The 20,650-nt window shown below is 42.3% G+C and overlaps 1 protein-coding gene across 5 annotated transcripts; it reads left to right on the forward strand.

The window, feature by feature from the left end:
• Window positions 1-361: 361 nt before the first annotated feature.
• tbc1d14 (TBC1 domain family, member 14) lies at window positions 362-20,633 on the forward strand. 5 transcript variants are annotated; one of them, XM_058068944.2, is made up of 15 exons: window positions 363-797; window positions 1,078-1,173; window positions 3,851-4,550; window positions 11,226-11,349; window positions 13,929-14,053; window positions 15,523-15,605; window positions 15,678-15,795; window positions 15,867-15,973; window positions 16,250-16,327; window positions 16,402-16,490; window positions 16,584-16,655; window positions 17,443-17,571; window positions 18,745-18,854; window positions 19,261-19,519; window positions 19,588-20,633. In XM_058068944.2, the coding sequence occupies exons 3-15, from the start codon at window positions 3,889-3,891 to the stop codon at window positions 19,642-19,644; spliced, it is 2,013 nt and encodes a 670-aa protein (XP_057924927.2). In that variant the 5' UTR covers window positions 363-797; window positions 1,078-1,173; window positions 3,851-3,888; the 3' UTR covers window positions 19,645-20,633. The 5 variants fall into 5 exon arrangements, with proteins under 5 accessions (XP_057924925.2, XP_057924927.2, XP_057924929.2 ...); XM_058068946.2 differs by having other exon boundaries at window positions 3,863-4,550; XM_058068942.2 differs by lacking the exon at window positions 1,078-1,173 and having other exon boundaries at window positions 362-797.
• Window positions 20,634-20,650: the final 17 nt, after the last annotated feature.

Here is a 20,650-nt window from a genome sequence, read left to right on the forward strand (position 1 = left end):
AATAAAGCCCTCCTGTGTCATGGGACTTATTACTTAAAGAATTTTCGGTCCGCCCACCCCCTGGCACCAACCTTACAACAATAGATGGCAGGATGATTACTTGGTAAATGTGTTTTATTTAGTATAAATTGCATGTACTGTACATTGTCAGTATTATTCTATCATTTTTATACCGCGTAAATAACGTTACATTTGTCTTTCAATGGAGTTGGAAGGCATGTGGAATAATAAATACGTTTTTAAGGGCTCAAATTGTTATTTCGTGGCATGTTATATTCCTTTTTAACAGCACAATAGAGTAGTCGGTGTGGTCGATTGGTTCTGCCTGGGGCTGTGGACAGGTGAATCCATCCGGCATCGACACTCGGAGATCGATTACACCCCTGTGCAAGTTTATTTTTTAAAATGGCGGCGGAAACATCCAGACAGGTACAAGACGTCAACTAAGCCGACTAAACTTGTTCGCCGAGGAATTGTTTGTGTTGCTGTAGTGCAAATAGTAACATGGTGTTAGACAAAGATCTTGAACCTGCTTCGTGTACAATTTGAGGAAGCGGTAGTGCACTTGTTTAGCCGGCGAGTACGCTTCGAAGTGGCGTTCGGTCGCTTCTTGTCAAATGACCTCACCGCGGTCATGTTTGTGCACAACGAGTTGCGTTAAGGAGGTAGTGGATAGTGGTGCCGCATCATCATGGACCGCCCCGGCACACCAACACCGGCCGGCCACCTGTAGCAGCGAGCGGGCGCCATGGCGAACCAGACACACGGCGAGCAGAGCCGAGCACAGAGCCCCTGTGGTAGGTTCATTCATTTGTGGCACTAAACTTTCTATTTTTTTCACTTTTTAAAACTTTAAATATTTAAAGTCTATTTTTTGCTATTGTGTACCAGTCCAAACATTTTGGGGTGTCCGAAGTCCGGCCCGAGTGCTGTGAAGTGTTTTATGAAGGAAATATACTAGTAGACCTTCCACTCATTTGTCAAAGCGGTCCCCAACCTTTCTGAGCACATCTGTGCCAAACCCCTGATGGAGGAAGCTATTTGGCTGGGTTCAAACAGGCTCCTCTGCTTGTTCAGTGTAACTGTAGTCCTGTACCAAAAGGACCGGACCAAACGGGGACCGAGACCACCTGAGATTGATCCACCTGGCAGCAGATTCTAGTCCTGAGTGAGGCAAGTGTGAACAGAACGCACACACTGCATGAACGCTCCTAAACACCTGATATGTACCTAATGCTAAGTCTTTCAAAAATAACTAACTGGTAACTAATTTATTTAATGAATTACATATAATTTTTTACTATTACAGGTGAACGTTTTTTCATGTGGACATATGTTTTTTGCATTCAGTATGCGACCCTCAGTGGAAAAAGGTTGGACATCCATGATATAACTGGATAAAGACAAATAGATAAGACAAAGGCAGTGAGCTGGCATTGTTCAGCTACAAGCTGGAACTGTCTGTGCGATACTTCAGCCAATGAGGAACTTTAAAAAAGGGGACCTATTGTGCTTTTTCCATAATTCTGATTTATAAATTTAGTTGTATTTTTGTGTTAAACTGAAAGAAGTTTGGGATGGCTCAAAACGCTTTGTTTCAGAGGGCGTTGTAAAACTGTACTTTTGTAATGTCACACATAGACAGGCTTTCTTATATGGGTGTGGTCTGTAGGCCAGATACGCTCTCTGCCCTCCCCCAAGCTCTTCTTCTGTGTTTACATTGTTGACGATGGCTCACATGAAGTGTTTCTTCGGGCGTAAGGGAAAGCTATATTTGTTTATAATTCTTAACGACACATCATGCACAAGTGGTTGGAGTTCCTGATTCCCTACTAGCAAAAGAAAAATATTCGGATCTGCTAACGGCATTTCACACTGGACTGTTTTGTGAACATGGGCCAGTATGCAACTGGACTAGCCGACAAACTTGCTGAAGCCTGACGCCTTTCCAACGTTACTTGGTTGTGTGGAAGAGTCAGAAGAGCAAGCAGTAAGTAACAATTTATCAGTGTCCTGTTTATTTTGTGTCATTTTAGGTCATGGAGCAAAAGCGGTTGTCTGTGTAGCATTATAAAGTGTGCATACTGGGAGCGGAGCTGCTAAGAGCCGTTTCCCACCACAATCAGTGGGTCTACCTGAGTTTTTAAAACCCTGGTAGTACTGCAAAAACAATGCTGTAGAATACGCTAAACGCTAAAATCCTGAAGGTACATACCATTTGAGAGACGTCTTGAAGTAACCTCTTGAGAAATTTCGGACTGTCCAGTCTCTACTTCCAGATCAGATTCAGAATCCAAAACTTATGGCTGTATGTTAAAAGTGTACATTTAAAAAGATATAATGCTGTGTATTATCAACTCGTACCATTAAATCCGATGAAGTTGGGTGTGCAGCTAGCGGCACAACACCGGAAGTCCTCTCAAGCACTTGGGAGTGTGACCAACCACAGTAGAGTGGGCGTGCCTGGAGGCGGGCCCTGGGTGGAATACAACAGACAGGAAGCATGTAATCCAAAGAAATACAGCTGGAATAGGTGCATTCTGGAAGATCTAGAAAGCTTTCTGTGCTGGTTACCATGTGTAGCTGCTCTATAGGAGTCCACAACTCAATACAAAGGGATGAAAAATGTGCATAATAAGTCCCTTTTAAATCACAAAAAATTAGGGATATAAAATTTTCAAGCAGATACCGATAGCTTCCTCCATCTCAAGTCCAATACCGATAACGTTTTGGATCTGTTATTTTTCAACTGTAGTTTAGATACATATGGAGGTAAGAACGATTCAGACAAAGTTGGATTGACAAAGATTTGCCTTTAATAAATATCATGATGTCCAAAAGCCGATATCTTCATCGATAAAGGGCTGGTCATCTCGCAACATCATTTCCATGATGAAATCAGATGGCTATCACCCTCTGGTCGTCTCTTCTTTTTTTCACTTTTCAAACACTATGGTGATAGAAACAAGCCCTGGGCATTGTAGCAGTGATGGCATGAATACAAAGGTTTCTTGTGCTGAAGTTTGATGGGTTTTTTTTCCTCATCGTGGCAGGTTGGTGGAGTATTTGGTCAAATGTCTTCCTCTGAAACAGTGAGAAATCCCACTTCAATTGACACCATGTTTGTTTACAAGTGAGCACAGGGGAAGAGGGGAAGTTTGCAGCACATTACAGAAAAGGAACGCTTGATTTGCTCATACTGACCCACCTCCAGCAGAGTACCGGTAGTCTTGCCACATTGGAGCTATTTTTTAATCTTTATTTACTGGTATGATGTAAAAAGTCCTCATATCAGCCCCTATTAATAATAACAATCATTCATACTGTTCTAACTGTTAGTGTTGTACTTACCTGCATTGTTTCATGCTCTGACAAAGAAAAACGAGTTCAGCGAATGATGGAAATGAGATAATGTCACATCCTGCCCCGCCCTTTGGGGGACCCCACCACCACAAATAGCCTGCTGACCCACGGGAAACACTGTAGAAGGCTACCGGAAGAAGTGTGGCAATTGCAGTTAATTTACAGTTTAATGCCTTGTTTTTGTTTTAATGTTTCAAACTGCTTACTCTCAAAAGTCATCCTTCTACCACAATGGCAACTGTAGACCCAAAACACAAGACTCGCTATATCTAAGATGTCGAACAGATGACATTACTACATGCACTATTTTTTTCACCAAATGTATATTCAAAGTTGGTAAAGCCTATTACAAAAAGTTTTAAGTTGTTATTGTGCAGAAACACTTTTTTAATGCATGTTGCCTTTTGGCATATTGGATTGGCTTTAGCCTTTTAAAAAATCAAAAAAATGAAAGTGACCCCTGAAGGTATTTGTGATTTTGTCCAAGGTGCGTCTGCAGGAGCCGTTGTGGAGAATGGGTCTGTTATGAAAGGCTCCAGCGTCTCCAGTGACCGTCATGATCATTCCAAGCAGCACGTCCCTGAATCCAGCACTGTCCTCCAGAGTGAATCTATTCTTCGATGTGCACCATACCCACTCTCAACCTCCATGTTCCATGTTACCTCCCAGAAACTCAATCCCAACATGACCCAGGATAGCCACAGTGTAACCTCCCAGGACTCTGGAATCCCAACACTGGAGCTCACTGGGGTAGACTCTCCTGCCACCCTAACATTGAACGACGACAGCAGCACCATGCCCAAGTCCTCCAGCTTCCCACGTAACAGCTTTGGATCCACCCGCTTCTTCAGCCCGGGCGTCAGGCTGTCCACCACCACGGGCCACCGAGCCTTGAACCGCAGCGACAACAACTCCATGTGCAGCACATCCAGCATGAGCACAGAGTTCTCCTTGTCCAATGAGGACATCCTGGACTTTACCATAACCTCTGACTCCAGCGCCATTGTCACCTTGGGGACGGACAACGGCAGCATGCCTCATTTCTCTAACGTCGTGCTGACTTCGTCACCAGGATGCTCCAAGGACTATAGAGTTCCGGGTCTACCAATCCAGGATTTGGGTGTCCCGAGACAGGAAGAGGATGGCAAGCAAAAGAAACTGGGATCTCTCGTCAGCTTGTTCAACAGGTATGTTTAGTATCAACCTGCCTTTATTATAATAGACAACAACACATTAACACTCCCTGTTCATACAGTCATGACAATTGGGATAGGCTCCAGCACGCCCATGACCTTAATGAGGATAATTGGTAGAAAATGAATGAATGTTTTTAAGTGAAACACTAAGTGAACACTTCATAGTAGGCATCTCGACACAGACATGGCAGGAGCGAAGTAGGTGAAGGGATACGACAGAGGACCGATCCGCCAACCTTAAATGTTCTGGACGACCTGTTTGCTTCCTGAGCCAGGCTGCCCCAAAATAATACCTAATACTTGTGTAAAGTAGTAAAGCTGTATCCTGAATATAGTTGTCAGATCTTGAATTAAGCCTAAATCCATCTTATATGCAAAGAAGGGCTTGCCAAATATCACAACCAGAAATGCTAACTTAAAGGTGAACTGCACTTTTTTTGGAATTTTGCCCATCATTCACAATCTTCATGTGAAACATGAACACGCATTTATTTCCCTTTTCTGTGCATTCTATAGCGAGAAAGCGAGTTGATATGAGCCCCCCCCAAAAAACCCTCAAAAACGGATACAGTGTTCATTCCATTTACGTACCTGACTTTATTAACCAAGCTACAGGGATATTATTATTATTGTAGCAACTGTCATGAAAAACTATTTTTATCTCTCGGACTAACGCGGCGCATCGCTTGTCTCAGCGTCATTCACAGACGGAAGAGTGGATACCTTCTAGCTCTCAATTTCACTACAAAACTCAACAAGATGCTTGTTTTCTGTCAGCATTTTTTACCTGACGACTGGAGCACACATCTTGTGCTGGAAGACACAGCCATCCCAAAGAGAGTGGACATCGTAAGTGTTGTCGCTGCTGTTGTTGACAGAACTAGCATAAGTATGTGTGTCGATGCACAGAGGAAAGAGGATTCGGCGGTGTTTTAAATACGGCAAAATACTGCAGCTATTACATTTTATCATCAGTGTACGTGTTAATGCATGATCACAGGATGTACCTCAAACAGGGCTTCATTGTCGAAATAGGTGTATCCCAATGACAGCATTGTAAGCTAGCTCAAAAAGAGGACAGGAGAGGGAAAGAATGTTCATGTAGTTCGCTGTATGTTCATGTTTCACATGATTGTGAATGATGGGCAAAATACAAAAAAAGTGCAGTTCCCCTTTTAATAACATAAATATTTATTTTCTTTTAGGAGTATGGCAAGTTGCTCTACAAAATCTGCAATGTAGTCGTGTGTCCTTATTGGTCATGAAAATGATTTACAGTATGTCATTACCTTCTGTTTAATAACTGAATGTTAAAGCATCTTCTTAAAATGGATGGATGTTGTGGGATCTTTAGACTGGATTTAATTTGTTGGCAAAACCAAAATAACATTTTGAAAGTATTTGCTAAGTTTTAACATTTCTGAACTAAATCCTAATCACTCATTCTAAAGGTAAGCTTAGACAATAAAGTAAATGAGTAAATAGCCTTTGTAGTCATGCTAACTGCTAAGTGAGCTTGAATGTAAAGTAACAGAAAAAAAGTGTTTAGTACACATTAACCCACGTTGCAGTGGAGAGTAGCCTGCATCATCATCATCAGCAGCAGCAGCAGCAGCAGTTACAAATATGTCTGGCAACTTTTCTCATGAGGCAAGTCCTATGTGGTCAGTGCAGGATCTTCCACAGTGCTGCATATTCAATATCTTGGTCACCATGTGCTTGACATTGGCGGTGTTCAATATTTTTTTTTTCTTCAAAATTTTTCAACAACACTGGCAGCTCTAGTGGTATGACTTACAGATTGGGGTGGTCCCTCTCTAAGGATTCCTTTAGGACCCACCCTCCTATGACCTTGCTGTAGCTCACCGTAGAAGGCAGCAATCAGTCACTGACTGCAGTCGTGGCTCCAACTGAGCAAAAAGTGCAGAGTCATCTGCATGGAGAAGCTATTTGGCGCAAACTGTTCTTGTTTTTGATACGGCCTGAAGGCAATGTAGGTTAAAAGGCCAGCCAGAGTTAGCTGTAAGGTACACTACTTTCTTGTTGCCCAGTTCCAGAACAGAAGTGAATACACTGAGAATAGTTTTGGGTGTAACATAGGCCTGGGCCTACGTAGGTCTGATTTTAGTTTTCTACCATTTACACTCTGGAGACCCATTGGCCACAAAGGCATGATAGGACTCCTGCAGCCTGATGGCAGTCCTCACTGCTGAGAAGTCTATATGAAGGAGTAATATAGTGTAAAGAGAGGGGTGAAGCTGTCAAATGATCACCACCTGGTGGTGAGTTGGCTCAGATGGCAGGCCCAAAAGCATTTAACAATTAAATATCCATATAAGTACTTTTACATCAAATTTGTGGTGTTTTTGTGAGACACATACTGCAAAGTATACAGTAGCTTTGTCCACGCTATCAAATACTGTATTGTGTTGTGTTTTTTTAAACTTGTGTTGTTAACAGGAGGTTCTTGTAAACCACAACCGTATTTGCCTGCACAGCTACATTATAATATGTCATACATATGTTGTATCATGTGTCATACAAAATGCTGTGGTTTTCCACTTCCAAGATGAGCCTCTCGTCATCCATTGTTGAATATGTGAAGTGATGGCCTGCCACACACTTTTTGACCCTGCATTACTGGTAATGATTTCATGTTTACATTTCCGACTTAATGCCAGTGTACAGGCAAAAAAGATGTAGTACAGTGTTTTTAGACTGATTGGCGTGCCCTGAAGTTTCAACCTCAAGGCATCTGTTTTCCTATTTAGCTTGCTGTATTCCCATTACCTTGGCCAGAGTGTGCTGCGGCATCTGCGGCGTAAGATCTGTTGCGCTGTACGGGCTCGGTAGCTGGAACTGCACCACGCAGAGCTAATATGAGCCTGCAATAGAAATTTCAATCTTGCATCTGAGCTGTTCAGGATTCAGTGTGAGCCTGGGCTAACATTCAGCAAACTTCATCACCCGAGTTGACTGTCACGCTGCTTTGTTTTGTTTTTCTTCTTCTGTAACTTCTACCCATTTTTCTGCCACTTTGGCCAGGAGCACCTCCTGGATGACAAGTTAAATGGTGACTCGAGTCGTTAAGGAGCAATGTTTATAGGGGCTATATTTTAATGTTGGTACAAAACTGTAGTGGAGTGTATCAGTAATCTATTGTAAGTCTAAATATCACGATCGCAATTTATATCTGTTAGCAAGAGAACAGCTGAGAGTAAGTTGCAGTGCATGTTCATATGTTCTATCCCTGTAAGTTGTGGCACTGTTTGAAGCTGGAGATAATGAAAAATGTACAATAATTTCGAGGAGGGACTTGGCGCTGAGAAAGGGCATACCTTAGTTGTGCTATCTATCCACTGCAGTCAGGACAGCACCTTACATTAACGGCATGTTGCAGCCGGTTGCAACTTGTCACTCTCAATTTTGCGGGACACAGCTAGGTTACATTATCAGGATGCATTGTTGTGATAGGGCGATACAACTACAATCTCCATTGTAGGCCGAATTTCTATTGTTTCTATTGAATTTTGTTTATATTGCGCATTCGTATACGTGACAGAAATTAGTGTAATCCAATAATATATGTTATTTATAATGAACATATTTTATTTTTATTATATGCAGAGGGCCAGTAAAAACATGCTTGGGCCCAGAAGTGGCTCTGGGCCACATTTTAGACACCCCTGGTTGTTTGATTGTATACATGTACTTAAGTGACCACATGACTCAGCAGCCAGGTCATGTGTTAATCCTTCGTGCACTAGCCAAATTACTATCATCCATTCCTTTTACACACGTGTACACGGGAGTGGTTGCTTATTGATTCTAAAGACAACAATTGAACCCTTTCAGGCAGTGGGTATCCATAAAGGTGTTTCTTTTTCCTAGTGTGTGCGGTGTACCTAAACAGTACACACACAAAACACAGACTGCATTGTGCTGTTATCACACACTCGCATTGCAAAGTTACACATTCCATCCCTTGCACTTCAGACTTCTCCACCCCTTCTAGTTGAGTTGTCACTTAAGAGGGTGGAGCAGCGAGGAGCTGGAGTGTTTTCTCCCTGCACACAGTGCAAAGTATGGGATGTGCACCTGACTGAAGGTTTGCTTTCTGTTGGTTCCCTGCTAAGTTTTGTGGAGCGCTTTAAAGCATCATGGCGGCCCCATCACTTCTTCTGTACATTGACAGGTAGGAGGAAAAGTTAGTGCTTTGTGTCAAGCCCACAGTTTTTTTTTTTGCATGAATGGATGCTGCTGTGATTTAATCATCAGTTGATTAAGCGGGTGTTTGGTTCGAAAACACACAGCGTGTGTCTTGATTTAATGTGGCAGCCTCCAGCAGCGCTTTGTTGTGGGAGCGCACCTTGGCTCCTCCCACTCTTTTTTTGTTGTCGTTTTGCACAAATCAGTGCCACAGAGCACACCAAAGCTGGACTTTTCTGCTGTTCCACCTGAGTGGTCAACCTTTCAGCCTCAATGCAGCTGTGCATCCTCTTTTGTCAACATTTGCTCTTCGGCATACATGAAAGCACACCATATCACAGTGGAAGACTTATGACATGTACTAAAAGGCTGGTGTTTTTTTTTTTACTCCTGCACTTTGCTCCTGTCCTCATGTGTCATGCCATTCACAGGTGAAGTGAATTTAACCCCACCCACTTTAAGATGTGGTACTAATCTGCACATTTGGACTTTAAAGATATTGCTGTGCATTGAATTGACTCACATACAACAATAGCACCTCTTATATGTTGCATCATCTCCTCCCGAATTTAGTGGAAGGTTGTAGCGCAAATCACTGATATTAAGGTTAATGTATCATACTAACATAGTGTTATACATGTGGAGGGCTAGCTTTCTCTTAATTATGTGTTGCAGTTTATTATCATAGTAACTGACTTAATACAGGGTTTATCTCCAAAATCTGCAAAACCACAGCACTGTGATTTAAGCAGATGGAAAATTAACAATAATAAATAGTAATAAATTTTACCTCACGAATCAGTAGCTGCTTAATTCGAGCAGACAGTACTGTGTAATGGAACAAGGAAGTGTGTGTCTCACTCACTCAACGTAGTGGAGAGTAATGGTTTCCACTACAGAAGGTGGCTTTATTTTACTTTGAACACTGTAAAAACTCTATCTTTTCAATAATACTACTTTCTCGTCAGCCTGTCCATGTTTAGGATTTATGCACAGCCATAAAGTAGTATGTATTTAGTCTCAGTAATGCCTTAGTAAAGTAATTATTATTTATCACCTTTTTCAGTAAATCCTTCCATTCTGGGATGGATTGTAATAGCGTCGGTGCTGACTGGACCGGTGTAAAAAAAAAAAAAAGTTGCTTTTGGTGACTCATTTTGTGGGTAAATGAATGCAACTCAGATACCAGCATCAAATGCTTGAAGGTGATATTGTGCAAGTCAAATCTTGTAGGTAATGTAACATCCTGAGAGACGGGCGCAGAGGCTGCTTTTGTCATGTCATGTTTCGTTGTCTGCTTACTTTTGCTTTCAAAGTGGTTGCCTTCCAACCCAAAGTGCATACAACTGAGAAATAATGTAATGACAAACTCAACTGTGAATATCACAGATCATAAGCCTGGTTTCACTTAGTAAGGGGTTAGATTTTACAGTATATAATACTTTTCAAGGTTTACAAAGCCCTTCACAGTGAAGTGAACCCATTATTCATTCACTCCTCAGTCAGACTGAGATGGTGGTAAGGTATATCTGTAGCACAACTGCTGATGGAAACACCTCTCAGACCACCACCAAACATTCATGCACCAGAATGGGCAGCACTGGAGGCAAAGTAATTGAATTGTCTTGCCCAGGGACACAACAGTGGCTGGGTGCTGGGTAGAGAGGGCGAGGATCAAACCGCCAAAATTCAAGTTTCTGTACAACCCGCTCCACCTCCTGAGCCACTGCAGCTTTACACAAAAATGTGAAGTCTGCACTTCCAATGGGAGTTGTGTGGCCGAGTCATCACGCTGCGCCAACATTTTCCACGGACATGAAGTTGGGGATTTTTGAGAGTTAAGTCATAGTCAACAATCTTAGGTTTGCTTCTTCCTCATGATTGCCTCTGTGGAATGTGCATGCCTTGCTCTCTGCAAAAAAAAAAACTGCATGGATGACTTCAAATGACACTTGACAATATATAGACTGTATACATTCCAGCTTTGTATCCATGGAAGAGCTAATAAGTGGGCTCCTTTCAGTTCTTTATTACTGCATCATCCTTTGACCTTTGTGAAAGAGCACATGCTGTCACATGATATCTAAAGTCAAACCCTCCAGAGTGCACGTTTGGGTCCCATTTGCCGAGATAGCTAATGTTATTTCTGTGGCATAAAGCAGAGGGTGATTACTGCATATTAATGGTCAACATGTTGGAGTGAGTCCTACAAGAAGTTGGCGGCCAAAGCCAGATATCGTCTCTTTTCACTTGGTGTAATTTTTATTTTAGATTATTTTGATGGTCAAGCAAACGTGATGACTTTGGACGCTATGTTGGCCCATGTAGTTCTTGCGTGTGAAACATTTTGCGAGGTAGGTTTGTGGCAACCGATGGAGTGTAGGAATGAGCTGAATGGAGAACCTGATGTACTGTACCTCAAACATCAGTTTAATTAGCCTCACTTCTCTGTTTCAGGAGTCTATTTGCCAGGAAAGTGAAGGACAGTCATTCAGCAGAGCAGCAGGATGCTGGATGGAAGCTGTTTGGGAAGGTGCCGCCACGCGAGGCCCCCATCAAAGACCCTAAAAGGATACAGAAGGTAGTGTTGCAACATTTACTGTAAGTAGTTTTAGTTATACTCATGCATGGCCCTTTAGTAATGCATCTTTTAATACATAAGTCTTTACGAGCTTATTGTGGTGCAACACACTGATGCAGTAAATGAATTACTCCTCAAAAGAGATAACTTCTGATGTTATGTAAGGCAGCTGGGACTTTAAACCACCATTAGAACCAACAAGCACTAGCAATTAATTGGTGTTGTCACAGTGAAGACCCCGCATTTATGACGTCAGTCATTGAAAGCTTTTTGTTACCTTGTCAGCTGTAAGTAAACCCACAATTTACAGCCTCCTAATTTACAGTCTCCTGGCCAAAGACAGCCCAGCCCAAGTAGTGGTTCAGCTAAGACGACATGTGACCTTTTAAAATGAACCCAATGCATGTGCCTTACTTCCTGAGTGCACCTGATCCATGGCTGTAACCTCATATCAGACCCAAGGAATCAGATAACAAGGCTCACATTTCAAGCCTTTTGTCTTCCCGCTGGTTTGAAGGTGGGGTTGTAAAACCTGAATGAGCATGTTTGCACTTCAGCAACCTTTCAATGTTGACGATCAAGCTCTCAACTATCCTCTCAATGCCTTTTTCCCCCACTTTTAGTGTCAGTAATGTGGTCAGTGTGTCATGTGATGTCGTGTTTACATCAGCAGCTGCTGACTGGATTAAGGCTGGAACATAATCCATTGCTCTGGACTCGATTAGAATGGCTGTCAGGGCACAGCAGAGCCCAGAGCTTGTTTGAGTGCAGCAGCTAATGACACACACACACTGTACTCGCTCCATATCTGATGCAGAGCAGCTCTGTTAAGCATCCCCCTTTGAGAGAGACAGGACGGTGGAAGGGAGGAACAGACAGGGGGGGCACCATGCTGCTGCATCTCTTCCGAGGTGGGGTGTGTTACTCTGGAAGCAGCTTGACCACCCCAACGTCCTTTTCTTCGTCCTGTGGGTGCTGTTGCCAGGAGTGAGCCCCCTCCACGGGATCAGCAATGACGTTCAGCTAGGTGGTGATAAGGAACACCTCCCCTCCTCCTCCTCCTCCTCCTCCTCGAGGACTGTCCTTGTGTGCTGTGCTGAACTGCAGCGTTCATGGTGAGTTAGCATTGTGCATAGGGGACGTTTGCCGTTGGACTCTGCGTCCTCTTTAGGTGTCAGAATCAGAGGGCATTGCCAGTTAACCCAGTTGGAAGACGTGCAAAAGGATGGCTCCCACGTTATATAAAAGACCCTTAGAGCTCCAGGGAGTCCATGCTGTATGCTGATTGGCACTGCAAGCAGGCGCATGGATGACAGAGATGCACAGCAAAACATCTTTTAACAATGATAGTCTACTTATATCACTTGTTGCGTAAAACTAATTGTGAACAAGTGGTTAATTATATCCTGCTTATATCTTGTGATCTTCCTAGATACGCAGGTTTTTCTGCACTGCAAGGTGGGAAAAACATTCACTGCACAATAAGTTTTCTTATAAAACACATGTTGATATCCAGACGTGGTAAGTTTTTTTATTCTCAAAATTGTCATGTTTCTTGTGGCTATAAACAACGTTGTATATAGCACCACTGTTATGATTGCTTTGTTTTGTTTTGAATGTTGATGTACCGTAAATGCTACAATTAACGCATGTCCATTAACTGCAGAGTTTCCTAGAGTGGGTATGTGGTTTACAAACCATTGGCATTGATAGTGGTCTCTGTTGAAGAGATTATGCTAAAATGCTAGTCACAGCCCTCTATTCAATTTATGACGAGCATCTTGACCTGGATGGCCACAGTGTGATGGCTACTTTATATCACCAAGTAGCACCATGGAGGTGTTTACATGTGTGTTTAAAAGCTAGTTTTATGGCAGTTCATGCAATTTTTGTAGTACTACGTGAATTCATCTGTGCTATTGAAGCTGTGTGAAGCAGTGTGTGCTTAACTGCTATTACAACATTGGTTCTGTTGCTGTGTTGTCCCATATACTTGATGACTTTGAAGAACACCAAGACCAGTGTGCAATTGTGCACGTGGGCAGCTTAGAGGGAATATTGGCTCTCATATTTGTACTCCGGTGTGCTGCCTTTCCTCTCAAGTGGAAAAAGTAATCAGCAATCCAATAAGCTTTATTATCCATCCCTCCCGGCAAATGAAACCCATCACTGCTAGGGGTCGATGGTGAGCATGCACACTCAGTGTGCAGCTGCATGCTGAACACGCTGTCTGCATTATTCACACACACACACACACACAAGCACACAGGGACATGTGTGATCATATTGCTTGACCTATTTACAGTAGCTCTTAACTTCTAAGACAATGCATTTTTAGCTTTTAAACTCTTATTTGTGAAGTCAGCTGCCACACTCTTGACCGACACACAAGATGTTGGAGCGATTATCAGAGAGCAGCTGGCAAATGAGCAGAGAGGGCATAGTTGTCTTTACCAGCCACCAGTCGATCCATCTGAAAGAGGTTGTTGTGTTCATTAGTGCAGCAAGCTCAAAGTTGCTCAGAGATAGCGAAAGATGTCCGCAGCTTTGTGACAAACTGTGTATTGTTGCATTGTCAGGAATATGAAACAAAGACTGGCAGAGCTGGACCCGGCAATGTGATGTCTCCCAGGCAGAATGTAAGGAAAAACCTGGACTTTGAGCCACTCTCCACCACCGCTCTCATACTGGAGGACAGACCTGCGTATGTAAACACAATGTTTGTCTTGATATGCTAGCGTTTTTTTTTACCCCCTTCTAGAAGTGATAAAGGTACATCTGTAGCCTTATCTGAACATTCCCCTCATTCTTATGTATATTTTGTCCTCTTATGTCTACAAGCCTCCCCACTGGCGCCTCCACCATGTACTGAAAGCATGAAGGCCAGGTCAATCAAATTGTGATAGAAAATGTGTGGATGAAATGTTACTACAGTACAAGTACAATTGCTGGTCTAAAAATATAAGTAAAACGTAGCTCAAGTCAAGTTGTTTTGGACATAAGCAAGCTAAGATCATAGCAGACCAGGGTTTTTGTCAGCCATTATTTTTAGTTTTAGTTATGGTTGGGCAACAAGAAAGCATTTGTGCTCATGCATTTCAGCCATGCACAGTGTGCGACGGCACTTGCTATTTGAAAATAAATCATTAAAAGTATATCAGTATTAAAAAATACTGAAAGACAAAGGTGTATATAGTATTCTGTCCACTAGGTGTCAGTAATGTTCAGCTCAACTAGTACAGTCACACAAATGTTCATTGTTATGGTCTGTATTTGAAGTAGGGCTGTCAACAATTTAAGTATTTGATCATGATTAATCACATTTTGTCCATAGTTAACTCACAATTAATCGTAGATAGAAATACGTTTTTATGTATAATAAACTAGGGGAAATCTCTTTGTGGTAAACATTTTGATGTGCAACTACAACGATAATTACATAAAATTTTATGTAAAAGATTATCAATTTCTGACCTATGTTCATAGTTTATATGAAACTATTAAGCTGTTATTTATTGCCATGATGTTATCCACTTATCAATTCAGCTCTGACATGTAATTCGATGTGAGGATGCTTCCAATATTTACTGCTAACTCTTTTTTTTTTTTTTATCATCTGCATCGGTGTTAGCATGATAATTATCAGCAGGTCACTCGCATTAGCATTAGCACTGCCGTGCACCAGTGTCTGTTTGTTGAATTAGTGCATCTCTTATTATATTATATGAAAACTTGACCAGTGCAGCAACACAAGTATTATTTAACTTAACCTTCACGTGTGTGCAGGTTCCATGTCAAGTGTTTGTATGCTTTTTGTTTGGGTACAAACCTGAAGCAAAACTGGTCTCTTAAATGTGGCCAGGGGTTGGCGTTTCCTTTAAGTTCAGTTTCTGCTGAATTCGACAGGGTTTTGTTTTCAGTTGAGTTTGTGTTGTAACACATCTGTCCACATCTGTGTTTTAGCAAAGATGTTTTGTATTTTATTTTTTTACTCAGCGGACGTGATTTTGAATGTTGTGATAGCTACAAGTGCAATAGTGTATACAAAACATACTTAAGTATTTTTTTTTAAAGAATGTTAGACTATGTTATTACAGTAATGTGTACATCATTTTTGATGTTCTACCTTTGCGGCTCACCCACTGACTCACAGCATGTGCAAATGCCTTGCAGTAATCTTCCAGCTAAGCCGGCCGAAGAGGCAGAGAAACACAGACAACAATATGAAGAGATGGTGGCCCAGGCCAAGAAGAGAGGTAGATGAAAGCCTTGTCTTACTGTCGAAACCACATTGCTTTTATTTTATTGTTTTTAATTGATGAAATCAGAGTTAAAGGAGGCCCAGAAGAGGAGGAAGCAGCTGGAGGACCGCTGTAAGCTGGAGGAGAGCATCGGCTCAGCAGCTCAGACGTGGAACCAGGAGATCTTGCCCAACTGGAGTGCCATGTTAGTTCTCTGATATTGCTTGAATCGTTCCACAGTCAAATGAGAACACATTGCATGAATGTATGTTGCAGGTGCACATCTCGGCGAGTGAGGGACCTCTGGTGGCAGGGCATTCCCCCCAGTGTCAGAGGCAAAGTGTGGAGCTTGGCTGTGGGCAACGATCTCAATATCACACATGGTACCTGATACTCTGTGTGGGGGTGTGTGTGTGCCTGTCAGGGCTACTTGCAGTAATCTCTCTGCAGCTGACTGCTGACATGCTGTGAACACTCAGCAATTTTGGAATGGAGTATGCTCCTCTGCATCATCACATGCACACACAGCACATTCCTTAACTGGTTTTAAACTTCTACATTTGTGTGGAGCTGTGAAACCTGTCATAGTAACACTGAGTTGTGTCAGAAGATGTCTCTATAGAGCCATCATGGTCTCCATCTTTAATTTGCCCCTGTAGAGCTCTATAACATCTGCCTGGCACGGGCGAAAGAGAAATGGACGGCGCCGGTGAGCACTCCAGAAGCTGAAAGTGAAGGTAGAGTACACCACCAGACACCTTAAGAGTGTTAAGGTGGATTGCGTCTTACGTTTTTGCGCTTCCTCTTGCAGACCAGGGCTCGTCCAATCGGGAGTCGAGCTTGGAGCTGATCAAGCTGGACATCTCCAGAACATTCCCCCAACTGTGCATCTTCCAGCAGGTCAGTGTGGACGTACCACATATTTTATATGAACACATAACTCCCTGGTCTGCTATTTCTGACTAAATCTCTGTAATTGTTTTTAAAATCAAGGGGGGGCCCTATCATGACGTGCTGCACAGCATTCTTGGAGCATACACCTGCTACCGGCCTGATGTCGGCTATGTAAGTCCCAAGCTAATACAGCGAAACCTGCTTATGTCTCTATGTAATCTAGCATCATTTTTCCAGGCACTAAATTAGTCAGATTACTGAAATAATACTCCATTTATTTACACTTCAGCGTGGTATCCCTGTTTGTATACATGTATGTATCCGCTGTGAGTTATTTCCTTTAAACTTAAATAGCCAAAAACTTACCACTTCCACACGGATAGGGCGGATAACTATTAACAGTTATTTGACCTTTAACATGAACATTAATCAAACGTAATATTTTTTTCTGGGTACATGATACCATGCAGCATCCATATCAAACTAGCGCGGGCCGCACTAACATTAAACTTTCATATCAAGGCGAGGGCCTCAAACTAGTGTCCTCGTGCGGCCGCGTGTTTGAGACCCCTTGTTGTAGCGTGTGAGTACACCCCTCGGGTTTCCGCAAATATTTCTGATATCTTTTCACATGACAGCTAGCTGTGGAGCTATGGAAGCTATATGACTACTTTACATTATACTAGTGTCACTTGTCCTGTGAAAAGATGTAAAATATTAGCAGAAATGTCAGTGGTGTACTCACCTTTGTTGAAAGTTGAAAGGAGTTCATCAGCGGTTTGGAACCTCCCACACAACACTCAATATAGTGTGAAATTGTCTAAAGTTAGCAGTTAGCGTCGCTGTGGTTGGAACAATATCTTTAGGTGATGAATTTCCACTACATGACATTCTTGAAAGCCTCAGTGATATTTTGACGCGGAACACATTTGGAATAAAACTGTATGTGTGTGTGTAGGTACAAGGAATGTCATTCATCGCAGCAGTGCTCATCCTGAATCTGGACACAGCCGACGCCTTCATAGCATTTGCCAACCTGCTCAACAAACCGTGTCAGATGGCCTTCTTCAGAGTGGACCACAGCCTTGTCAGTATATAATAATCATCACATAATCATGGTTATTAAGATTAAGATATGCCTTTATTCGTCCCTCAGTGGGGAAATTTGTATTGCACAGCAGCAAGAGTACAGAGTCAGTTAAGCAGTACAAAATACACAATATAGAAAAATAAACAATATAAACAACCCAAGTATTAACAAAATCAACAGTTTTACCCAGAGTTATATACAATACAGCAGTGATTTTCAACCACTGTGCCGCGGCACACTAGTGTACCTTGAGAAACCGTCAGGTGTGCCGTGAGGAATTATCCAATATCACTTTTTATAATTAACATTTATTAATCATCATTTGCAAATATTATGTCAATAGCCATTATGTCAATAGTATACATGGACCCAAATATTCCAATTGCATTTGGTTTATTTGCTCAAACGGAAAGAATTCAACAGGGATGGAATATTCCTTTAACCAATCCGATTGAGGGATCTTGTGCCTGCTCAAACGGAAAGGTATCAGGGTGCCTTCTTCTTCCTGGTGTTTCTCTTCTTCTGTTGTTTATTGGCGGTTGGAAAGCAGCTTTCGTGTGCATTACCGCCATCTGTCGAACAGAATCTAAACCCTTCTATACGCCATTCACAAGTGCAGTTTTATTAAAAAAGAAAATATATATCTATATAAAACATGTCCTGAGTTTAAATATAAAATATTAGCAAGATTGAATTTGATCTTTTCCTGTTTAAACGAGACTTTACTGTATATAAAGTAGAGTTAAAAAGACAATTTAACAAGATATATACAAGATATCCAAAATATACACATAGTATTGCACAGGAGCATATGCAGGAGCAAACATATTAATTTTAGTGCAATGATCAATGGGTCATAGTGCAAATAATGACTGGTGTATACAGATGAGTAAAGTCACATATGAGTGTATTGATATAATACTCTTTTTGCCTTATGTTGCATACATTTCCTATTTTGATGCAATATTGTATATTGGAAACTATAGCCAATCTGCACTTCTAACTTACTTTTCATTTATTAGTGACCGATATCACAAATAATTTCACTACTATAAGCAATTAGAAATGTTATAACATTGTCCTGCATGTTGTCAAATATTGCATTGCAAGTGTGTGTGTGTGTGTGTGTGTGTGTGTGTGTATCACAAGTATGCTCTCCTGTGGTTGCAGATGTTGACATACTTTGCTGCATTCGAAGTGTTCTTTGAAGAAAACCTACCAAAGCTCTTTGCACATTTCAAGAACAACAACCTGACTCCCGATATTTATTTGATCGACTGGTGAGTCCCTTTTCTTTCTTTCTGTCGTTACTCAAGTGTGTTAGCTTTGCTTCCATATTAGCAGTAATGTTTGTTTTTGTGGACTAAACATGGCTTCTGCCGTCAGGCGTCTCTGAGAAAACAGGAAATGGGTGTTTTGTGGGGGCGGGTGGGGGTTTTGACGGTGGTGGGCTCTCGCTTTGGAAATTCCTCGATTTCCGTTTTCAATTGCTCCGACAAAGCTTGTGGTGTGTTTTCAGTTCCTCTCCCTCTGCTTTAATGTTCTCACAGCATGATTCCATCCTGGAGCCTCGCTTTTCAAAATAAAAGCTGGCAAAGTGATTGGTTGGGGTTTCAGTTAACAGAACATGTTGCATGATGTATATCCTTTCTTCCTTCCTTCATTACTTCCTTCCTTCCTTGCCAGGATCTTCACACTGTACAGTAAGTCTCTGCCACTGGACCTGGCGTGTCGCGTGTGGGACGTCTTCTGCAGAGACGGCGAGGAGTTCCTGTTCCGCACGGCACTGGGCCTCCTGCGCCTCTTCCAGGATGTGCTGACCGGCATGGACTTCATCCACATGGCCCAGTTCCTCACCCGCCTGCCCGACCTCATCCCCGCCGAGCAGCTTTTCCAGCACATAGCCGCCGTCCACATGACCAGTCGCAACAGGAAGTGGGCGCTGGTAGGTGGACGGCTGACCTTTCTTTAAATCATGTGAACTTGTTAGAGCTCTACTTTGTTCCTTTTTAGGTTCTACAGACGTTACAGAAGGAGCCAGAGCGAGGAAGCCCAGTGTTGAAGCGCTGACATCGAAGACCGTCATGAAGGAGGAGGATCTCAGCCAACGACACCTAAGAGGACTTTGGGATCCACATGTGCTGCTATGAAAGACACTGGGATCAGAAGCAGGACCCAACAGGGGACCCGTGAGTAACAAAGCAGCAGGGGTGCCTTATTGAACACACTCCCACCCAAAATGGGACCAGAGGAACCAGACATCACAACCACTTTGGCTCTTTGGACTCCATGTCTCCTTCCAGGCACTGGACCACTTTTTCTCTTGATTTTTTTTAAGGTGACGCCCTGAAAGCACTTTGAAGGAGTGACGTAGTTGATGTTACATGTCTCCAGAAAAAAAAGGTCATCAGCTGCCTTTGTTTTGAGCTACATTTCATCGTCTTTTAATTGTGTATTTATTCACACGGGGAAGCAAATCATTGTTGTTGTTTTAAAAAGGCTTTTATTTCCCGTCTGTCCATTGAAACCTGTGTTCATCATGCTAAGCTATATTGCACTATTCCTGGCGGACTCCTTTGCTGTATCGTGGACTTTGTTGTCCGTTTTTTAACACATGCTCGCTGATTGGGCGTCCTATCGCTGTTGTTCATCCTTGTTGTCAATTAGGTGACATGTTGTGGGTTCCAAACACAGGAAACTTGTTTTAGTGATGCCAGTAAGTTCTTGCAAAGCAAGGCAGCGTGCTTTCACCACCGCCCCCAAAGCGTGGTAATACACCACAGAACTGCAATAAGACACATCATCACCTTCTGTTTTAGAGATTGATTTGTGTATGTGTGTCCAGTGGCTTTTCCACTTTTGTTACTTTTGTCACCCAAACTAATAATCATTAAAATCTGATTGCACTCTTGCTGCATAGTGTAGAAATTGATTTTTTTTTTTTTCTGGTTTGGGGGTGTTTTTTGGTCTTGTTTTGGAAGTGCTGCTAGTGGGGAGGGCCACCTTGTCTCATTCCAACTGAAAATGTTCCTTAAAACCAAATAAAAGATGCAAATACTCATATTGTATGCATGGT

Source organism: Doryrhamphus excisus, linkage group LG2, assembly GCF_037039965.1.
Source record: "Doryrhamphus excisus strain RoL-2023G ecotype Guam linkage group LG2, RoL_Dexc_Guam_v1.1, whole genome shotgun sequence".
Classification (NCBI taxonomy): Eukaryota; Metazoa; Chordata; class Actinopteri; order Syngnathiformes; family Syngnathidae; genus Doryrhamphus; species Doryrhamphus excisus.